Source organism: Labrus bergylta, chromosome 12 (assembly GCF_963930695.1).
Source record: "Labrus bergylta chromosome 12, fLabBer1.1, whole genome shotgun sequence".
NCBI classification, from domain to species: Eukaryota; Metazoa; Chordata; class Actinopteri; order Labriformes; family Labridae; genus Labrus; species Labrus bergylta.
In genome coordinates, this window is record NC_089206.1 from 28,327,626 (window position 1) to 28,350,101 (window position 22,476).

The 22,476-nt window shown below is 37.4% G+C and overlaps 1 protein-coding gene across 2 annotated transcripts in view; it reads left to right on the forward strand.

The window, feature by feature from the left end:
• The window catches only part of gnb1a (guanine nucleotide binding protein (G protein), beta polypeptide 1a), a 36,452-nt gene that overhangs the window by 7,825 nt on the left and 6,151 nt on the right, over positions 1 to 22,476 (forward strand). The window contains exons 1-8 of one of the 2 annotated variants that reach the window (XM_065961123.1): positions 13,675 to 13,810; positions 14,318 to 14,424; positions 15,353 to 15,391; positions 15,598 to 15,704; positions 19,141 to 19,204; positions 20,265 to 20,427; positions 21,607 to 21,673; positions 22,058 to 22,259. In XM_065961123.1, the coding sequence (XP_065817195.1) occupies positions 14,368 to 14,424; positions 15,353 to 15,391; positions 15,598 to 15,704; positions 19,141 to 19,204; positions 20,265 to 20,427; positions 21,607 to 21,673; positions 22,058 to 22,259 (699 nt within the window). In that variant the 5' untranslated portion in view covers positions 13,675 to 13,810; positions 14,318 to 14,367. Of the gene's footprint in view, positions 1 to 13,674; positions 13,811 to 14,317; positions 14,425 to 15,352; positions 15,392 to 15,597; positions 15,705 to 19,140; positions 19,205 to 20,264; positions 20,428 to 21,606; positions 21,674 to 22,057; positions 22,260 to 22,476 lie in introns of those variants that run through there. The other variant, XM_020638146.3, reaches the window with a different exon arrangement.

Here is a 22,476-nt window from a genome sequence, read left to right on the forward strand (position 1 = left end):
TACGAAACCACAGGGATTATGATCATGGGTAGCAATGAGTTGTGAAAAAAGACTTCTGATGAGCCACTATACGGTAAGTCACTATAAGTGACTTTTTTTTTTTTGCACTTTATACAGGTTGGTAATTCAACACAAAACATGTCCTAACTTTCATGGCCCAGGACTTCTATTTTATAGTCATGGTATTGAAATAGACATTAATAACGTTTGATTTTAACACATATTGTATTGTAGTTTAAATCTCCTGAGGTGAATCCCAACAGCAGAGGGAGAATAACCATGGACAGGATGAAGGACTAAATCAGGACTTATTTTCTTGACATTTAAAAATGTACTTTCAGTGAGATATTGAATTGTTAATAGCATTAACTAGGTAATGTCTAAAGGCTATTGATACAGAACAGAAATTAAAATTAGATTTAAGCTGAATAATCTAAATAACCTAACTTTTACCATATCCATATTTTGAGGGGTCATTTTTTGGCTCCTACCTTAACATGATATCATCTAGTGATTCCAATTTGTTTAAAAAAAAAAAAAAAAAAAAAAAGGGTTAGGGTTAGTGTTCACAGATTTTAAATGAAGTCCCACTTGAAAAGGGGATTTGAATAGTAATACATTGAACATTTCTGTTCATGAAGCCTTTTTTTGTATTTCTTCCCCAGCAATCCCAAAGGGTCAACATTTTAAAGAAAATTGGACCTCAATTCTTTTTTTTGTGTGCACACTTCTGAGTACTTTGCAGTGGCTGTTATGCACACATAGCTTGTCACCACTAACAGAAAGATCTAGCCACTGTTTTGAATAGTAAAAGTAAGTGGCACAGCTAGAGCTTAGAGGAGCAGCCTGTCACCACTCACACTGTCTAAAACTGCAGAAAGCCCATAACAAACCTAAGCGGGGGCTTTGCATGTGTGTTTCAATGCCTGCTCTGCTTTTAATAGAGACTGTATCTCTTCCTATGTTCTGTTATGTACATTTTACTGCCAAAGGGAAGCATTAACAAACCTGAAGAAAGAAATGACGAGCAAGGACAGTATTAGCCTCTTTTTTAAGGCAACAATGACCACAGTTGCTTTTGCAAGAGAGTGGGGTAGTTGTCATGTGATTCTGTACGCACTTGTTCCTCTCTTGGAAGCTTGGAAGGAAAACATGGGGGGAGGGGTATCATTATTAATGCAATCAAAGCAGTGCTTTTCATGTTTTCTATAAAGTCAAGCTTTTGTTTCTTTGCTAGCCTAACATTCTTCTCATTTGTTGTCATTTAAACACAAACATCTTTCTGAATATATTTACTGTTATTTTGCATCTTTTCAACATGGATTTCTATTCTTTTTTTAGGGTATATTTTTAGGCTTTTTGGGCCTTTATTGGAGAGGCAAGACAGTAGATAGTTAGAAACTGGGACAAGATAGAGCTTAGTATGACATATGGGAAAGGAGTCACAGGTCGGATTCAAGCAAAGGTTGTACGCTTCAAGGACTACAACCTCTGTACATGTGGCGCACAAACTAACCACTCGGCCACCGGCGCCTCTTCAACATGGATGTTTTCATTGTTTTCATGTCATGGCATCCCAATAATTTGTCAACATTTATTAGTTTGTAGTAACCGGTCTTGCATTAATTCTTTTGTGTTGATTTTATCAGATATATTTAGTTTGTTTTTTTGCCTTTTCAAGGCTACAATAGACATTTCCTACGATCTCCTCCAGAGAATTGATCAGTTAAACTGCACTTTTTTTATCCCACTGATGTTACGTCTATAATCAGACATTACTAACAGCAGGCATCCACATTGATGGAGCACATATAGGGCCTTTTTTAATACGAAATGCTAAAATTTACAGTGAAGAGTTTTTAAGTGGTTAAGAAACACGCTAGAAATCACACTGATGCCTTTTATATGAACTACAGGAGCAAACATCAGAAGAATATTGCTTGTTTCTGTATTATAATAACAACCTTTGATTCCAGGAGATGTCTGGCTTAAACAAAACTCGCTCAGGGCACAGCCTTCCCTCAACTCCGCCCCCCTTTCTCAGTGTTCCAATTGCAGCAGTTTTTAGGACTGATCTCCTTTCTCATATGCCACTCAAAGTGGATTCAGTTCTTTATTTCTTTTGAGTATTTTACCAGAGTCTTTTCCTCAGTTTGATTAATCTAATTGCGTCTACATGCACTGTCCTGTCAGTGTGACAACAGAGCTGAGAACAACAAACTCTGAGGGAGTTTGACTCCCCTCTTTTTTAGAAAGTCATTGTTCAACGGTACATTTAGTTAGGATATCTTGGATATCTGCTATATTAATGTTCAAAATGTTGCATAGTACATCTTTATTCCTTGTCATCCCTGCCTCTGGATCAGTGCTTGATAACTGATTTTAATACAAGTTGCAGGGAATGACATTCGGCAAAGTGCCAATGGTCAGAGTTGAACGATGCCGACCTAATTCAAGGTCTAAAGGGACTATAATGCTATAAGGCTTCCCTCTCTAGCATTTGTTTATGTTAAGCTTTTAGTGACTCTTGTTGAGGAAATGTAAGGGTTTTACAATAATACACTTATTGCCCCTGGCTCCAAGTCTGCTGATGTGGAAGGATTTTTGTGTCACACACATAACTCTAATAGGTCCTCTAAAATGTTTTTTTCTAAAGCCAAACCCCCAGCCTTCACTAAGAAGAGGCTTCATCATACACATTGCAAGCATATAAACTGTGTCAGGTACGTGTATTTGTTAATGGTGTCATACTAATGGGCCCATCTTTATCCTGCAAGTGGCCAAATGTTGACATGAAAATTACTTATTGGGGCAAATCTAATTCCAAGGCTGTATGTTAGCTTTTTTTTGGCATTAGCATTGGTGCTACAAAGGTTGATAGTCTTGTAGCACAAGAAACAAACTTGTAGCACAACATTTAAAATGTCTATTACATCTCTCAAAACAAACACAAATAGTTCAGTTAAACAGGTTGTGAGTGGCAAAGGACATAAATGTTTCATACAATACACAAAATCCAAACTTTGACAAGAAGAGTTTTCAGCTTCACCTTTTCTTTTCCTTTTTTAAATCAACAGTATTGTTCAATAATCTAGGCTTATAATGTTTAGGTAATAAGATATTTTATTGATTTTAGTTTATTATTTTCAGGCGGGTTAGTGTCCTCAAAGGCGGATTTAGCTGCAACTAAACCTGAGAGGCAAGATAGTTATTGTTTTAAATCACTGAATCAGTGGGGTTTAACGTTTTTATTTTCAGACATTTGAGTTGTGTGAAACGTTGAATATGTACAATTTTTGTTGGTCAGTACTTACATTAGCTCAAATATTTCCAACAGTTATGTGAGCAAGAGAAATCCTTCATTTTATAGTTATAACGGGGCGCGTCTTGTCGTGGTCGCCGCCATGACAGACAAGACATGTTTATTGTCGCTGTGGAAACACCTGATGTTAAGTCAAATACCGCTGCATAAGGAAGCGGGAATTGCTACTGATAGCAGCCGTATGTTTGCTGTATGTACTGCTGAGAAGAAACGTGACATAAATTATACTTGGATACATTGTCGGTAAACATAATCTCTTCCTCATGTCTGTTAAGGTCATCTTCATCGGGGGTTATGTTATTGTTTTGATTGAGAGCCCCCTAGTTGCGGAATTTACGTACTGTGCGTTTAGATTGCTACAGTTGAAAATTCCCTGATACAGCTGCTTCAAAAATAAAAGCATGTCAAAGAGATGGTAATAAGGAACTTTTATTTTGAATTACATGTGTTTATCACTCTGAGTTTTAGCGGAACTGCAATGACAGTAATTCTCGATAACGCTGTCAAAAGTGACAGTATTCACAGCTGCTATTTTGCCCAAGAGTCCGAGCCACAGCCAGCTTCTTTTATTAAACTTGGACTTAAGACTGCAAGACATCAGTTTAAACACACCTTCAGCAGGTAGACCCGCTGTAATGGAGGTGGTAATCCCTGCTGTCACAAATCATTCTGTGACATTACTTTTAGTGTCTCTCAAAAAAGGGTCTCTCTGTGCGATTAGGTAAAATCATTCATCGCACAGACTGATTTTCTTGTGGCATGTAGGACATATGTTGCACTGTACAACCCTGTATTCAGATTTTACACCAGTCACCCTGCTACTTTTCTTGTAAAAGGTAAAGGTAGCCTTGTCAAGTTTGATAGTTGTGCTACTATTTCACATTTTTTTCACAGAAGGCTGGCTCAGTTTTAGAATGGGTCATCTCTCAATTGAACGGTCTACTTTGATCCCCAGCTCCTGCAGTCTATGTCAAAGTTTCCTTGGGCAAGATGCTGAACCCCAAGTTTTTGTTGAAGACATAGCCATCGATGTGTGAATATGATGAGTGCTAATGGGTAGCATAGTGTTTGTGTGTGAAAGGGTATCGCAGTGTATAAGTACTACATAAGTGCAGTCAATTTACCATTGACCATTTTTGTCGGATGTATTGTGCAACAGTATCATCATCAGAACCGTATTAACGTATGCTCACTCATGTGTAGCCTTAAGATTTGCTCTACTTTCAGTGAAGCAAAATAGGTTATGGGGCCTCAGGCTTTTAATTTTCTATTCAGTCTTTCTTCTTTTGGGAGGGAAGTCGGCAGGGGTAGTGTATGTTGCATAGCCTGTTTATTGAGGTGAAGGAGTCTCCTCCTGTGTGAGGAAAGTGCCTGCATGTTATTGCTGGTTCCGCATAAGAGAGATTAAAAAGTCCCTCCTTTCTCAATGATATGAGAAAGTATACATGGCTAAATTGTTGTCATTCCACTACTGATTGTTTACATTGATGAAAAGAAGCAGAAGCATTGATGCTTCTGTCTGAAATGAATTATTAGACAGGATCCACAATATCAACTATGGTCACGGGGGACTTTAAGATCTACTTTTATTAATAAAAAACAAAAGTGAAGGATAAATAAAAGCTTGATGACTCATCTGAAATACAGAAATTATATTTAGAAGCAACTGTCTTGAACATTCCTGTATTTGAGCTGTACTCGCGTACTTCTTGGAATGGAAAAAACCTTTTGATCTTGAGCCAAATATCTCCTTGAAGTGCACTATTTTTGCATTGGAAATGCAAGGTTGAAAGGTTGACATTATTTAAAAAAATATACCAGAATATATTCATTGAAGAATACAGACGGAGCAAGGTTCACTGTCTATTAAGCAGAAGGCAGTATGGAGCAGAACACCACAATGCCGTTGCATGTTTGTCGTACAGAATGACAAACTGAGCATTATTGGATGGGGCTTTCAAGAAATGCCCTTGAGGCAGCCCCCTTTTGCTTCTTCTTACAGGATTATCAGCCCTCTTGTTCGAGCCTTCTATGTGACCTCGTCTTATTTCAGCTGCATTTACCATGCATCACTTCCCCACAGCACTTAGATGGACCCTGTTACCTTGGCCACAATCCAGCCGAATTGAACTGAAAAAAAAGAAATGCATTTACAATGTATTTCCTTGCTTTGTATAAACTTTGTACGGTATGCTGCTTAGTCTCTTTCATATTCAGTGACTGCTAATACCGTGACTGAATATGATCTTTTAATAAATCATCAGAACAATTTGATCCATTAGTAAGACTTAAGGTTACACAATCTTCAGTTACAGGAATGTAAGGTGGTGTAACCTTTCTGATTTTGTCCTTACATATGTCCGTTAACAGAAGCCTGCATGTCAGGAAGTCAAGTGTGAATACTTTTCTAATGCAGCTGATTGAAAATTAACAGCGTGGATGAAAATTAACAAGTGTGGCTGTAGTAGTAGGGACCACAGAGCGAAGACGTGCTGTCGGCATATCTGTTGAATGTTGTGACAAAGAAATAGAGTTCCATGCAGCAGGGTGTAAATTACCTGGCCCCTCATCTACACACAACCTTTCAAGTACTACCTTTAGCTTCAAACGTGGCCATGTGTGGCAATGGTTGAACATATTGCAATTACCGTAAACTCTGGTGTTTAAGAAGTACTTTTAGGGCGCGCTGGTGGCGCAATGGTTAGGGCACGCGTCTCAAGCGGGAGGCCCGGGTTTACTTCCATCCGCATGTCATTCCCCACTCTCTCTCCCTGGTTTCCGACTCTATCCACTGTCCTATCTCTGCATTAAAGGCACAAAAAGCCCAAAAATAAATCTTAAAAAAAAAAAAAAAAAAAAAAAAAGTACTTTTAATACTTTCTCTTGGACAAAGTGTGGTGCGTCTTGACCGGTGAGACCAATATACCAGTTTGATGCAAGTGCCATCTAGGCTTGGGCGGTATTACGGTATTCCACCGTATTTAGAAATCCGGACGGTATGGCTTTTAATACAGGTGAAAATACAAACGCTACTTTTTCTGTCTAACTGACTCAAATATAATGGATTGAGGTAAGGGGTTGTAGTGCACAGCACGTGCCAGCAGGGGTCAGCTCCTTTGTAGAACCCCTTTACCATGGCCTCTATGACTGCAGAGCTGATAGCCCCGCTGGTAAGGTGACCGGCTAACATCAGAGTGGAGGAGGGAGACTTTTTCACATCTGTTCTTATTCAGGAAGTTATAATCGTGCATTTACAGAATACGATGGTATATTGTTCTGTAAATAAACCTTGTCGTGTGCACTTTTGATGGGAGTCCGGTATTAAAGTTAACGAGACCAGAGGAGGTGGGTAGCAAAACTCTCGGGCTATGAGTCTGTACTTCATAATTTTCACCATAGGCTGAAAGCTCAACTACCGTACTGCAGCTAGAAGGAGTGCAAACTCCACAAAGTGAAAACAGATGGTACTAAAAGAGCAACACAGCTGTACACAAACTGCATGTTGTACACTTAACATAATTCTATACCTTTTTGACTTCACATGCAACAACAACACCCATCTTACCCATGTACATGCCATGGTCAAAGACAACGTTAAGGAGCAGTGCTGCGGATTCCTGCAATGATTCAACAGCAACAGCAGTATTGTGAGCAGGGCAAATGTGTAAAGTCACAACAATGGCAGTTTTTTTCCTGGGACTTTCTTGTGGTAGTAAACTTATTTATCCATTTATTTGCTGCTGGTTTTTCTGGTAAATATAACATCTTATCAATTGGTCTGGATTGATACATAAATTGGTTGAACAATGATCAAACCAATAGAAAGTCGAAATATTGCTGTACATCAACATCTTTATGATACACCTTCATTTTGAAATTCCCACCGGACGCCTGTTTCATTTTCCACCAAGCGGCACGTCCTTCTGAACTTTCAAACAAGCTAGCAGCTAGTGGACATTAGCAAGCAAACAAGATTTTGGAATATATTAAATCCTCTCTAGGGGGAAAAAAAAACAACTGTGTGGAAATCTTTCAGACAAAGATTACACTTGGGTGGGCTGCCCAACTTTTCTGCATTCTTTTTTATTATCTGTAAATTATAGTCATCTAATATCCTATACAGACTTTTTAAGACAAAATTGCTTTTATTTCTTTATGTGAAATGTAACTGTTTTTGTAATTGTCAAGAACGTAGAAAAAGGGATAGTTGTAAGCACATCACATTCAAAAATTGTTTCACTATTCTTTCATAAAAATAGAAACATTAATATACAGTATGGTCTAAAGTGCATTTCTGTTCCTGAGCTCAATTTACTGCACAAAGTAATAAACATAACTGTGCTGTAATTTCATGGTAAAAAGTAAAGGGCATGTACTGTAAACTTAAACATTAATCTTTCCTCTTAGTTAGAGGAGAACATGCCTATGTTTTTGACAACCCAGTAATGGATTTCAGGATTTTCTGAATAAATATTGCAATGCATCAATGAGTCGATATTTTTAAACAGCCCTAATACATAATATCACCTGAAATCTATCCCAGGCCCCTGAATCAAAACAGAATGAAATTGGATTGTGACCGATTTTGTGATATCACCAAAATAGTATCATTGTCCAAACAATCAAACTGGTGATTTACGGCTCTACTTGCTTAACCATTAACCTTGCTTAAATCTCTCTGGTCATTTGCATGAATTGTGTATTAATAATGTAGTAGTCCAGTTCTGTAACTTATAAACCGACAATCTTAGCTTTTTTTTATCTCACTTGTAATGTGATGCTGCTGGAGAGTTTGTTGTCATAGCTAACATTAATGTTCTGCAATGGGAAGCTAACCAAGCTTTGCTCCCCTTCACCAAGGGGTTAATTAGCAGCTCCTCTCCCAATTGTTCTTCGCTTGTTCACTCTCATTAGTTTAATCTGGCTCTGTCCTCTAGCTTGCTTCTATCCTCTTGTGCACCAGAACATCTCGCTGCCTACAGCGCTCCTTATGTCATCAGGGTGGAGCCTTTTATCTCCTGAAAAATCTGCGGCCAAATCCAATTGAACTTTTCTCAGATTTGTGCTTCTTCCCGCCTTTAAATAAATCTTGTGGTGTATTTATTTTTAATTTTTCTTTCATCAATTTGTTGATAAGTCATTTATTAAAAAAAGATTTTAAATAAATGTTAATCTTATCAGACCTGTGCTCCAAACTTTTAATCTAACCGCATGCTCCATTACAAATGTGAGTCAGCTGACCTCTTCATAAATTTTACCAGTGAAACAACTGATAGGAATGTGATTAGCAATGAATTGTTGTTGTTTTTTAAAAATAATAATCAGATTAATTATTAATGAAAATAATCACAATTTACAGTTCTAGAGTTTAGTATTTTGGTTGATGTAATTCGGGAAACCACATTTTTCTAATGCATATTGGAGCAGTTGAGAAGTAAATTTTACAGGGGTTAAACTATATTAAAATGTATTACATATAAACCATCAAATTGCTGTTCTTACTCAACAATCCCTGCTTTGACACTAATGAAGAGGAAGAGGACCACCACATTTTATTTTTCTTATCTTTGTCCTGCAAAGAAATCTGGTTAGTCCACAAATGATTGGTTAAGGTTTATATAAAATGTACACATACAAACTGAAAGGAAAAATACCAATGAAGTGTTTTGTCTGTGGAGTCAAATTACATTTCCTCTCTCCTTCTTACTGTGTTGTGCTTGAAATGTCTGAGCTGATGGGAGTGGCTGGAAAATGTGAAGTCTGCCTCCCTCCTCCTCTTTCTCCTCCTCCTCCTCCCCCACCACTTCTCTAAAAATAGCTGGCATAAAGAGAAGGCAGGGAAGTAAAGGCTCTATTTGATGGGCTGCCTGTGGTTTCAAGACACCCACCAGAGTACAAGAGGAAACATGTCCTCTGAATAACACCATTAATACTTATAGCAATGGCCAGTGGAGATTGTAAATTAACCTGTAGTAGTAATAGTGTTTGCATTTAAAATAGAGTTTATGTAAAGCACCTATGCCAATAAGCGGAAAATACATGTTTTTTTTGTTGTTTGTTTAACTTCACACAATTAGTCTAAAATTCTAACATTAAGTGGCTTTGTTAAGAAGTAAACTGTGACATATTATTTTCATTGATCAACTAACCGCAACCCAGCTGATTGTATAGTTCACTTGTTAAAGTCCTTAACATCTTAGTACAGTGGTTTCCAACCTGGAGACTTTGTTCAACAGCTAAAGGAAACTAACTTTTTTTTTTTCTCTCTTTTGTTTTTTTTAAATGTCCTCTACTTTCACTATTAGATTTATATCACTGCTAACCTAACACACATCAAATCTGTGGGGTACCACTAGGCTTGATCCTAGGCCCTTTTGTGAAATGGCACATAGACTTGAGCTGATCTTGCTGTGATCTTTGCAGACCACACTCTTTACCTCCTCGTTAAACCAAACATTTTGTCAGCCCTCAACCTTCTAACAGACTACTGAGATATAAAAACCTGGACAGCCATTTTCTACATTTCAATGACAGCAAAACTGTTGGTTGTACTTTTTTCCACACCTCTCAGATGTCACGACACTGGTCTGCAGCAACTAATATCACTTGTCCACCTACATCAAGACCCACATTGAGAACCTTGGATTTATTTCTGACACTGCTTTTTACAGTTCACTTACAAATAACAGCAGTAGCTTCCTTCACCTTTCTGAAGTTTTGCTGTATTGTTATGTTCTGTTTATTTCTGTCCCATTTTGCTTCGTAATTGCTGTGGTCCTTGTGTTTTGTTTCTTTTATGCCATTGTACAGCACTATGGTCAGCTGCTACTGTTTTGAAATGTGCTTCTGCTTTACAAATATATTTGACTTGACTTACCAAGGTTATGTCATATTAAACTTTAGAGAAGTGGGTATTTGGGCACCTTGCCCAGCAAATATGATAATATCTTTTCCACAAAAATTAACAAGGATGGACTGGCCTAATGAAACTACAATGGAAAAAATGTACACCAATTACATCTTCTGCTGCATTGTTGTAAGGCCAGGACATTGAGTGCCTGTTTGCAGACAGAAAGAATGTTGTTGGCATATTTTAATGCTTTTGTGAGTAGTTGGCAGACACCACCCTTTAGTTTCTTGGACATGGGGAAATGCTACTTTTAGAGCAAGTAACATTTTTCAGCACTTTGTATTCTTCTTTTTCAGGACAACATATCAGATAATGAATCAAAGTTTGCTTCCTATGGTGACAAAAGCCATTGTAATTGAAGTTAAAGTAGCCACTGTGATATCACCCTTCTTTTTTAGGGACAGCTGTTGTGAATCCTCAAGTCCAATATTGTGGCTTAAACCATCTTGTTTTTTTCCAAGCCAGCAAACTCATGTGTGACCACACTCAAAGAAGAAGGTAGATATGGAGAAGAGCAATGGGTTGGAAAACAGTTTGTTGTTACACTAATACAGTTGGCATACTTGTATCGCTTATTTATTAGCTGGCTTATTTGATAGTGAATGATATGATAGCTCAAATAAGAAGGTATTCTTGTTGACCTAACTGATTGGAGTGGTGAATTAATTACAATAACAGAGTTGGGAGAGCTTGTGAAATATGCTCCCTCTCCCACTTTGTGGGAGAGCAGACTACGAGTGACTAAAAACAACCTGTGTTTCTTACAATTATCTGTATTCTCATCACTACTTCTATGCTGGGGTGCCACTATTAAATCAATGTAGTTCAAGCACTTGCTCAGACACTAGGGGTGTGAATCCAATGTTTACAAGAAGATCGGCTACATTATATTCATTAAAATATAGTTGTATGATTTGAATCGATTTGGAACAGTTTCAGTTTGATGGAATGCAAATCAATTATGGAATACCAAGTCATTTATTTGTCCTTATGAAACTGAGAAAAGGGGGTAAGGCGTATCATTGTGAAATAATATGTCCTTGGGTTTGTTACTTAGACAAGAGAAAAAATACTTGGCGTCCTGTAAAAACACATATTTTAACATTAAGTATATGAATACTTAGTCTTTTTCACACAACCATGCCCAGGTGTCTCACTTTCATGGTAATTTTTTGGTGAAATATGAACAACTGTTATTACTGGAACAGAAATCTTAGCTCTTTTGTACATCTCACTTCATTGGCTTTACAAAATCATGTTTCCTGTCAAAACAGGAAGACAAATTAAAACCAATCAAATATTATTAATGAAAACAACAGTAACACAGCATTTCACCTTTTTTTTTCTCCCTTCTTAATTTCTCTGTGATCGTTAATATGCAGTTTACATGACATTCTTGCTGTGCCCAACTGTTCTTGTGTGTCCTCGTTCTTAAATTGATATCTACCTAGGTGACTTGATGTTTATTTGAGATCATGAAACTCAGCTCAAATGTATTAACCATGCCATGAAAGTAATCGCCCGATCACCCAACTGTCACTCGAAGGGCTCTTATCCCTTTTGTCATTATATAATAACATGTTTTTCTTATATCAATCTGTCTAGGTTGTAAGCATTTTAATTCCACTTTAATTAAAATGTAACACAGGTTAGTCTCTAAGGACACTTACCAGTCCCTCTAAGATTTCTTTGACTTTTTTTTTATCATAGTCACAGCCAAAAATGCCTGATTTAGCAATGGGGGTTGCAATGTTTTGAGGGTCTTCTTTTTTTCTTCTAACACATTTCACATCAAAAGTGTGAAACTGGGACAAATGCTCCACTAAAAGCCATCTATTGGCTGTGCCAACTGCTGACATCACTTCTGTAATAAATTTCTTTATCAAGGCACCAAATAAAATGTGTTTTGTATTCGGGCCGGGGTACACTCTGCTATTAGCAAACCATTAATAGAAGACACTGATCGGCACTGATTCACATTTGTAACAGATCCTCTGATGTGATGAAGGTTGGAACACAGCCTCTGATTGGTAAATAGACTCATCACAAGGCAGGCACCTGGAAGTGGAACTGTATGGTTAACAGTTATCAACATGAAAACAGTAAAAATATTCAGTAATGGAGTTTTTAATTATTACGGATTCACTGTCTTTAAAATACTCTGTGGCTTAATGTCTTATTATGAAGCTCATGAAAGACGAGCAATCGTACCAGTGATTTGTTAGAATAGCACAGCTGTCTTCATAGCAAAAAATATCTTGCTTGCACCACTCCAAAGATATTTAATTATACAGATCTTCTGACTTTTATACAACATTGCAGAACTAACAGGATCAATATGTTGAATATAAAATACATAGCAAAGAAGGAAATTTGGTGAAATGCATGTTGACACCGATTGCATAGATAAAGTGAATGGTCAGATTTGAGAGATTGATGAAAATGTTTTAAACCAAATATTTTAAATTTGCTCAATCCCAATTTCCTGGAGGGACTAATAAACCCACTTTTCAAACCAGTGCCTGAGGGACTCCATTTTTTTTTCTACTTCTGCTTTGGCTTGATTTTTCTATAGGCCCATAAGATGCCACTTGATGCCAGTTGATTGTGGAATCTTGTACAAGGCTTTGGGTCAAAGTAATATTAAAAGTTGGGTTGTAATAATGTAATGATTTTGACACAAAGGGTCAGCCTTGACCTATTTATGTGATTGTTTTAATTTTGTTCACAATGTACAGACATTTATGTTGACCTGGTTTCTAAAGCAATTTCTAATTAATAAGAAATGGAGTAAGATTTATCGGACTGCTTGTCTTCATTGATGAAAAAGTGGCCTGTGTAGTAATATAGAAAATTGTGGATGCAACCCATTGTGGTATTGTATCAAATCAAATCATTGATAGGATAATGGTAATTTAAAAAAAGTGTGAGACCACTGAAGATTCACAGCCCTGGTAGTTAGATTTAATTTGACATAAAATAGGTTATGGGGAAGTTAAGTTCTACATTGGAACTGAAATGGGCGAGAGAGAGAGAGAGAGAGTAACTCAATAGTTTTCAGTAGATTAATTGAAATCAAAGCTGTTTTGGAAAGTTTTGTCTGCTGTCTTCTTCTAGAGGTAACGGTATGATTGTTTCAACTAAAATGTGTCTCCCATCAGTGTCTAACTTGCATACGAACCTTTAATCGATATTTGCCATTATAGTGTTTTTCTTGTTGAGTAAAAATGTATCTTTTTCCTATGGAGAGTGAAAGTGTCCATGCTAAGAGCGTCAACCAGTGGATTGGGGTCAGCGGGATAGCCACTGCTTTTAGGATCATCAGCAGGTTTTGTCTTAACCGGATTTGGCTGGAGGAGCTGAATCAACTGTGTCCCAGGATTACAGGGATGACATTGGAGGAGAGTTTAGAGTCGAGAGGCCGGGACATTGAGAGTTTCGTTAAACCTTGTCCATCATCTGAGCACCTTGGCTTTCTAGTAGTTGCAACAAAATCCAAGCTGGTCTCTGGATCTGCCTCTTCAAATTCATGATATCTGGACTCTTTATCCTCGCTTCCTTCAGAAAGACAGCAGAGGGTACCCGTTGTTTTTTTTGTTTTTTTTAATTAAGTTTTATATTTTTGTCTTGACTCAAAAGGACTGGTTATGAAATGCTCAGTGGGGCAAATGTTTGCCCTAGGTCTTTTTTTTTTTTAGTTTTTGAGAGGAGAGAAATATACAACATCAGCCTCAAAACCGCTATCGGGAGCACAAAAAGCTGCTGAGCGCTTGTTGCTCAGTTACTGTTTCTAGCTGGCAAGAAGAGGTCTTGGCCTGTCTAGAACTTGTTTTGTTGATGTCACGCCCTTTGAATTTGATTGACACTTTGTGATTGTCTGCTGCATTTTGTTTTAATTGTCTGTTTCCTCAAGCTCATTAGAAAGGATGAAGAACTTTTGCCTCGGTCTTACATATGCTTTGTTGGGCTATCATCCAGAAGTAGTAAAAGTCAACAGAACAAGTTAACTCGCTGTGTATTTAGTGCATTACTGTCTATCATTGTCTAATATTTATGTTATGTGTCACATTTCTTTTCTCCTGCAGATCAGCAAGAGTCTAGGCGGCGGAGCAAAGCACACCATTAGCTGAGGAAAATGAGTGAACTGGATCAGCTACGCCAGGAGGCTGAGCAACTAAAGAACCAGATCAGGGTAAGGCCAGATTTTATTTTTTTATAATTCACTTTAATTTCTAAGCCAATTTCAATATATTATGTATTAAGTAACTTGCCCTAGAAACTTGTGTAGAGGTAGGGTTATCAGTAAGGCGTTTTATCATGATGTGTGCTATTCAATTATTATTTTACATAAAGATAAGACAATTCAATATTTTAAATTTTTCCAAAGTTAACCTGTTGAATAAAAAAATATCAGGTCGTGATAAGAGTGTTAGGATTGAAAAGTCAACGACATGACAAATTATTTTTTGCTATTTTATTGCTCTAACGATCAAAATCCCAAAATCCCTTGTACCATTGCCACAAGCATATATTCTGCCATGAGCCGCTGTAGTAGATTTTACTGGAGTTGAAGCTGTCTGCTAAAGCTGTATATGCTTGGCATTAGCATCCTTAGAGTGATATGCTACAGCTAATTATTAATAATACTGTTAATTCACTTTTTGTTTTTCTTGTTACTTGTAAGTTCTATAAAAATACAATGCCGTCTTTTAGTTTAAAAAAAAAAAGAACAATCAGTGACAGTTATCATTTCATTAAAGATCCTGTAATGACATAGTGATTATTATATTTTGCCACGGCTCTTTGCTTCAAATTAAAGAAATTTCTGACACAACAGAAAATGTCACCAGGATGAAACTCGTCTGTTTAAATATAATCTAAACCTCACTTAAAATAATATGACAATTGTGACACAGCCAAGCTAAATGGGAGGCATTCTAACTTTCCTCTCTGCAGGAAATCGTTGTATATTGGTAATTTGAATACAGTTGTGTTTGGTACTCATTCACTATCGATTCACTGCTGAAGGTTGTGGCATAGACAAATTGATTCACTGATATTAAACTAGTTGTGAGGAGTTAACAAGACGGATCTGTTGTAACTGGGTTGTTGTATTTCAGGATGCCAGGAAAGCGTGTGCAGATGCTACCCTGTCTCAGGTAAATGTTTTTCTTGTTGCAAATTTCACTATATATAAATCTGATTTCTTTTATTTTTTTGCTATAGCTGGTGTTGACACCCATTACTTCTTGTCCTTTTGTTAGTCGTCTTTAATGTAAATGCCACCTTGCTTTGCAACACTACCTGAAACTTGTGAAACCAGCAGCCTGAAACTGATTTTTTCTTTCATGTTAACCTTGTTTAGATCACAGCTAACATCGACCCTGTTGGCCGAATTCAGATGCGCACTAGACGGACACTGAGGGGGCATCTGGCTAAAATCTATGCCATGCACTGGGGCACTGACTCGAGGTAATTTCTAATACTTACGTTCTTTCTGTCAAGTAAATTTCATCTCATCAGCCAATCATCTTGCCTTAATGCTGCAAATGTAAAAATGCAGGTCTTTTTTCTAAAGTGATCTTTAATTCAGTCTGTAATTGTTGAACACTGATCTATATATTCATTGTTCTTACGAATGGAGAGTAAGAAATGTGTGCACATGAACAATGGGTTGTGCATTTTTTGGTCTAAAAGCACTTAGAATAAGTGAGTCCTTCAGTGTGTCGACTGTGTTGTGTGTCTGATTGTGCTGTGTTTGTGTGCAATGGGGGTGGGGTATGTGGGTAGAGAAAATACTCAAAATAGAGTGAGCCTTGTTAGAGTTGTGTTGAGACTAATAGCCAAGACGGATAAAGCAACACGCCTCACTTTACATTAATCATTTTCCCTCGAGATGAACACATGTCTCACCTCTGCAACCAACCAGTTAATCCCAGTGGTGCTAATGTGCGTCAGTCAACAGAGGGACCTTATCATCCTCCCAGTAATATACCTACAAAACTCTGCCGCCTAGAAAGGTCACATGAATATTTTGGATCCAGAGTCTGGTCTAAGTTTGGAAATACTGTATCTCTGTGGAGACCCTTCAGTCTGGGATAAGTTTCAAGAGGTTTGAAAAAGAAACTTGTTAGCCAGCTAAATGTTCAGGGTAATGTACTCTGGGGACACAATACCATGCAAATGTTGATCTTTGTTATAATTAAACTAGGCCTGTCCCTGACTAAGGATTTACATAGTCAAACCCTGATTCCTCATATTTTCCCTTTAGTTGAAAGTTCTGTTGTTGTTTTTTTTGCACTCATTGATCCAGTCCAATGCAGCAGACACACACACTCTGACAGCCCAGTGTGTGCATATCAAACCACCGAAAACAAATACGTCTTACCGTTTGAAGAGTAACTGAGCTCTCCTGATCACAATAATCCACCAAAAATGATCCCCACGATTTAAATCCAGTAAAATATTTAATCCAAACACATTACATCCATAAAGATCCACAGAACTGTTAAAAAACACCCTAAATTAAACACCTATTTCTTTATAGAACACCCAACTAAAATCGGCTGTAATAGAAATTTGCTGTCTCAATGTTATCAAATGTAATTTAAAGAGGGCGAAACACAGTTGTTGTTTTTTTAACAGTAAATTCTTACTTTGGCACGTTTTGTTGGTGTAACGTTTGAAATCAACTTTTATGGCTCAGTGGTAGAGTTGGTCGTCTCTCAACCGGAGAGGTTGGGGGTTTGATCCCCAGCTCCTGCAGCTACATGTTGATGTGTCCTTGGACAAGACACTTAACCCCAAAAAGCTCCCACTGCTGCATCAGCGACGTGTGAATGTATGGATGAATTATTTTTGGGAATGGGACATTTCACATAGATCTGCCATAAGTGTGTGAATGTGGTGTGAATAGTTCGGTTTGATGTTACTTTGATAAGACTAATAAAAAGACAGGGGAAAGTCTTCTTTACCTAAGCTGTTCTCTTCAAACACAAAACAGAATCATAATTATCCAGGTTCAAACACTATAAGGGGATGTGCCACATAAATGTTGCCACATCACTTATTTCAAATCCATCTTCCTGATTTGATGACATATTATTAATCTACCATTGAGTGGGTAAGTCCTGATTGCAAAATGTGTTGTCTCTATAAATCTAAGAATTCAGAACAATTGAATCAGAAAAAAGCACGAAGGAATGCATATTCTACTAGTACAAATTCAATGCAGTAGAACATGTATCGCTGTCCAAGCACTTAGACTGCATCAATATTTTATCATGGTTGGAGTACAGTTGTGTTCTTAATTGTATTTATTGTGGATGTGTTATTGTTTAGGTGCAACACTTTACTTTGCACAGCCACTATAATGTTCAATGATCAACATTGAGGGATAATGTATTGTAAGTGTGTCCATTATAAAGAATCTATGCTGTGATTCGGTGCTAATCCTAGAATGGACTCGTGCAGAAAACTAACAGTATTTTATGTGCACTCAAAACACACTCAGTGTGAACAAGGTAAGCACACTTATTCTAATAGGAAATCTTGCAAATTCAGCCCCCAGGTACCCCGTGCAGCTCTGGTCTGCTATCTGGATTAATCCAACATAAGTAACCACAGTGATGGCCCCAGTGCACATTGAAACTGGAACAGGAGTGAACACACAAAGGCCTGCTGGGACTTAGCAAATCTTAACTACTGGCCTGGCTCGAACACAGGAGCACACTTCAGCAGATAAGACAGGGACAGAAGGGTCTGTGCTGAGAATCTGTGTATAGATGTGAAGGATCTGCTACAAAAATGAACTAATACATCTCAAGTAATCAAAGCCTAGTGTGATTTAAAAATGCATAATACCACACTGGTTTAAAATAGGATGCTGTGCAAGTGTGTGTGTGTTTTCTTATCAGCTGGGAGATGGTGAAGTAATACTTTGAGGTGCTCACTTACTCAGAAAAAGGATGAAAAGACTGAACAAAGGAAACCATGTTCATTGTATTTATTTATTTCATTTCGCTACATCACTTTGAAAACAACACAAAACTTGATTTTTGTTGGTTCATCATACATCAGGTTTGTTTGAGCGTAATGCAGAGGACCACTGGGAGTTTTTTATCTTTGGTTTTAGTTTAATCAGCTGAAGTGAAAAGCAACAAAAGGCGAAAGAAAAACAACAGCTTTCAGCCCTGCTTTCAATACCTTCTAATGCTTGCAATTCTTGTTTTGAATTCCAGCCGATGAAAAAGGCTTTCATGTTAAATTCCAGTCAAATTGGGTACACCGAACAAGTTTACGTACAGACACAATTTCCTGTTTTTGTGGATTAATAAGAACTACAGTAGCTCTAAAGCTGGAGTCTATGTTGAGCTTTTTGTGTGGAAATCATCATTTCTATCCGCACAATGTTGCTAGTAACGTTATGTTGAATATTTCAGTGCTGACATAGCACTTTATGCACATACATATTAAAGGGCGGTTATCATTTTTAAAAAAGTATACAACCCTAATTACTAAAGTGTTGGAACGCTTGGTGAAATGTAAAAAAAAAATAGAGATAATTTCAGCCCTGTCCTTTGCTTACAGAAATGTTGTTGCCATGTGCAAACCTTTTTGAAACATGTTTTTTGGCATTATGTACTTATTGGGCTTGTAATTTATTTTTAAAAATAAGTTTTTCAGTTTCAACATTTGATATGTTGTCTTTTGTGTTATTTTCAGTCGAATTCTTGCATGACATGCAGTTTTGGAAAATCTGGGTTTAACAGCTGATTCCATTCTAACAGTGTCTATTTATAGCTATTTTATCTACCTTCCAAAAGGTTGTAGATCACCGCAGGAAAAAATATAACGCTGTTGTAAGAATTCAAGTAGTTTTGACCTATCTTTTTTCCCTTTTCACCAGGCTTTTGGTGAGTGCCTCCCAGGACGGCAAACTAATTATTTGGGACAGCTACACCACAAACAAGGTACAAGTTTTATTTTAATCGGCCTTGACTTATTCTGATTTTTCATTTTCCTGCATTAGAAAAAAAAAATATGAACCATAATAACAATGATTTTAAATCTCGAAGTATGAAGAACAGTCTTAAATATTTTTTGAGTGGGTTGTATGAGTTTATTTTTTTTTTTCAGAATATACAAACTGTAGGTCAGGGTAAGAAGAGCCATGGTTTGTGAAGAACCCTCCAACAGTACAGACAGGGAAGCAGAGTCACGCAGTGCTGAGGAAAGGATCAATAACAAAACATGTAGCCAACTTAAAAAACTTAAACCTTAAAATATAATGATACCCGATCAAGTGGACTCATAGTCTGAATGTTTTCACTGCCTCCAAAAGCCAAGGTTAAAGGGTTCATGCCTGTGATAGTTTACCACTCAAAGTCCGTACTCACCCTGCTTGTTTCTTAAATTTTTAAGTTTACCTTGACACAGGGTGTAACATATATTTTATTACACTCGTACAGATCAAAGGTTTAACATGAAATAATTTCAACAAACTTCAAAGTATTCAAGAAAGTCTCCAGATAATCCAAATACTGAAAATATGTTTGGTTTAGCATTTAAAATCATTTTGAATGTTCTTCTCCAATGAAATAAATAGTTTTCTGAAACCCTCCATTTCTTACAGCTAAGTTAAAAACATTTTGGGAAAAAAAAAAAAAAAGGTTCCCTTAAGGAGTTTTTAGCTGGTTATAAAACAGACAGATATGATTACTGATTCATCATTATGACCTACAGAAACGGACAAAACCTGTATGAAGAAAAGTGACTATTTAGAGGACACTGGGCGGGTGTTAGACAAGACAATGAACGCTGATGACCCAGCATGTCTGATTGTCAGCAGGAAAAGAGTTCTCATCAGAAACTTTTCTCACAGTAGCTTTAGGTTAAGCTATTAATAGTTGGTATTGTGTCATTGCAAAGATAAGTAAATATTGCAGACAACCTTTGTCACATGCTTTACCTTGATCCCGATCTTTCACTGAAAACGGTCGTTTATTAAATATTTTTTTTACTGTCTTCCAGGTCCATGCCATCCCGCTGCGCTCCTCCTGGGTAATGACCTGCGCATATGCTCCTTCTGGGAACTACGTGGCTTGCGGAGGCCTCGACAATATCTGCTCCATCTATAACCTGAAGACCCGTGAGGGAAATGTGCGCGTTAGCCGTGAGCTGGCCGGACACACAGGTAAGTTCATCCACAAGCATGTGATTCTAGATTAACACTAAAACTTAAAATGAAAACAGATGAGCTTGAAAAACTTGCGGGTTTGTATTTGTAAGAATAGTTTTCCATTTTGTCCATTAAGAAACTATGTGATCACTTTAAGTAAACACACCCAGGGAAAAAAACAAACAAGTTCTCTCATTAAAAGTCATGCAAGGAACTTTAAGTTCTGATTTGTGTGACCCCTGGTGACAGTAAATTACAATATATCCCTTTAATCATCTTGTCTTCGATATGTGTACGTGGTGTTTTTCTACAAAATATTTGATGTCTAACATGCATATTACGATTAGTCTTCTTTCCTGTTACTCTGCTGGGAGCAGGGAGAACAACATTTCATCTTCTTTACATACACAGATACATAAAGGAAATGACAAACTGAATCTTAAATCTTTTGGCAGGAGGGCCTGTCTAACACCTATCCAACAACTAACCCCCCTGCAGCTGTTTCAGACATTCAACAGAAAAAACATGTTACAAATATTCAGTCTAATTGCTCGTAATCTCTTTTTCTTTTGTAGGTTACTTTCAGTTTGTTTCATAACCAGCTTAGAACTCCACATACAGAAGCTTGAAGTCATGCTCCAGTTCTCTAAAATCTTGGAATATAGTTGCAGAAGTTACAGTGCATGAAATGTCCTTTTTTTTCTTCTTTTACCTAAAACATCAAATTTAGTGGATTTTACATTTTGGCTTTTTTGACACTGATCAACAGAAATGACTAATTACTAATAAGTAATCTAAAAAATATTAACTTAGAATAAAGGATTGCATATGTTATCGTCCCCTTCAGTAGTTAGCATCAGGAAAATCCCTTGTGTGTCTCATGGCTTTTTAAAAGTCATTTAGATTCAATGAAGACTCAAAACACTTTCAAGGCTTGTCAAATAATTACTTGATATTCCTCTGTGTGTTTTGAAATGTATCGTCAAGAAACACAGTTTTCAATCTGCCACTAGAAGGCTGTCTACACAAACTGAGTCAATGTATAAGAAGGATGCTTGTGAGGGAGGCTACTAATGACTACTCTGAAGGAGCCTCTGAGTGTGTGATGATGATTTGAAGATCTTCTATTTCTCTGTGATGGATGCAGTTCATCATAAATGAGTTCATTAAGTCACTGTATTTGTTACTCGTCAGGTTACCTGTCCTGCTGTCGCTTCCTGGATGACAACCAAATTGTCACTAGCTCTGGAGACACCACCTGGTGAGTTGTGGTACTGCAACACATGTAGTTCAATACATAACCATCAGATTGCATATACTAAAAAATCACTGAAGAGTTAGTTCAAGACCTTTGTTACACCATATAAATCACACAATTGAAATTATGTTTAGAATCAATAACACTACGCTTTTATATTTGCATTATATGGCAATTTGTTCCCACCCTCTGTGTCAACCATGACTGCTGAGCTACAGTTGAAAACCAAGTCTCTCTTTGGATAAACTTCAAGCAGCCCAGCAATCACACCATGTGACGATCAGCTTCATTATTGAATTGCTCTTACCAACAATGCCACTGATGTGCTTTAGATACAGTTTTTATATTACTGCTGTAAATTGACACAGTTCTTTCTGCTCTCCGCAGTGCTCTGTGGGACATTGAGACCGGTCAGCAGACGACTACGTTTGCTGGCCACACTGGCGATGTCATGAGTTTGTCTCTGGCACCAGACACCAGGCTGTTTGTGTCTGGAGCCTGCGATGCCTCTGCGAAGCTCTGGGACATCAGAGAAGGAATGTGCCGACAAACCTTTACTGGTCACGAGTCAGACATCAATGCTATCTGTGTAAGACTACACAAACACACTCTTTGACATACATTCTTTACATTACGCACTTTAAGACAAGGGTTTGCACATCTCCTGTCACTCATGACATGTCCAGTTGGAGTCCGTCATTGCATGTCTTTGATGCTTGAGAGCACATTCTGGTAAAGTCCCAAGTTACCTGAAAATGGAAGTCATTCACAGGAATCATGTAGTGTTCCTCTTCTGTTGCATTTCT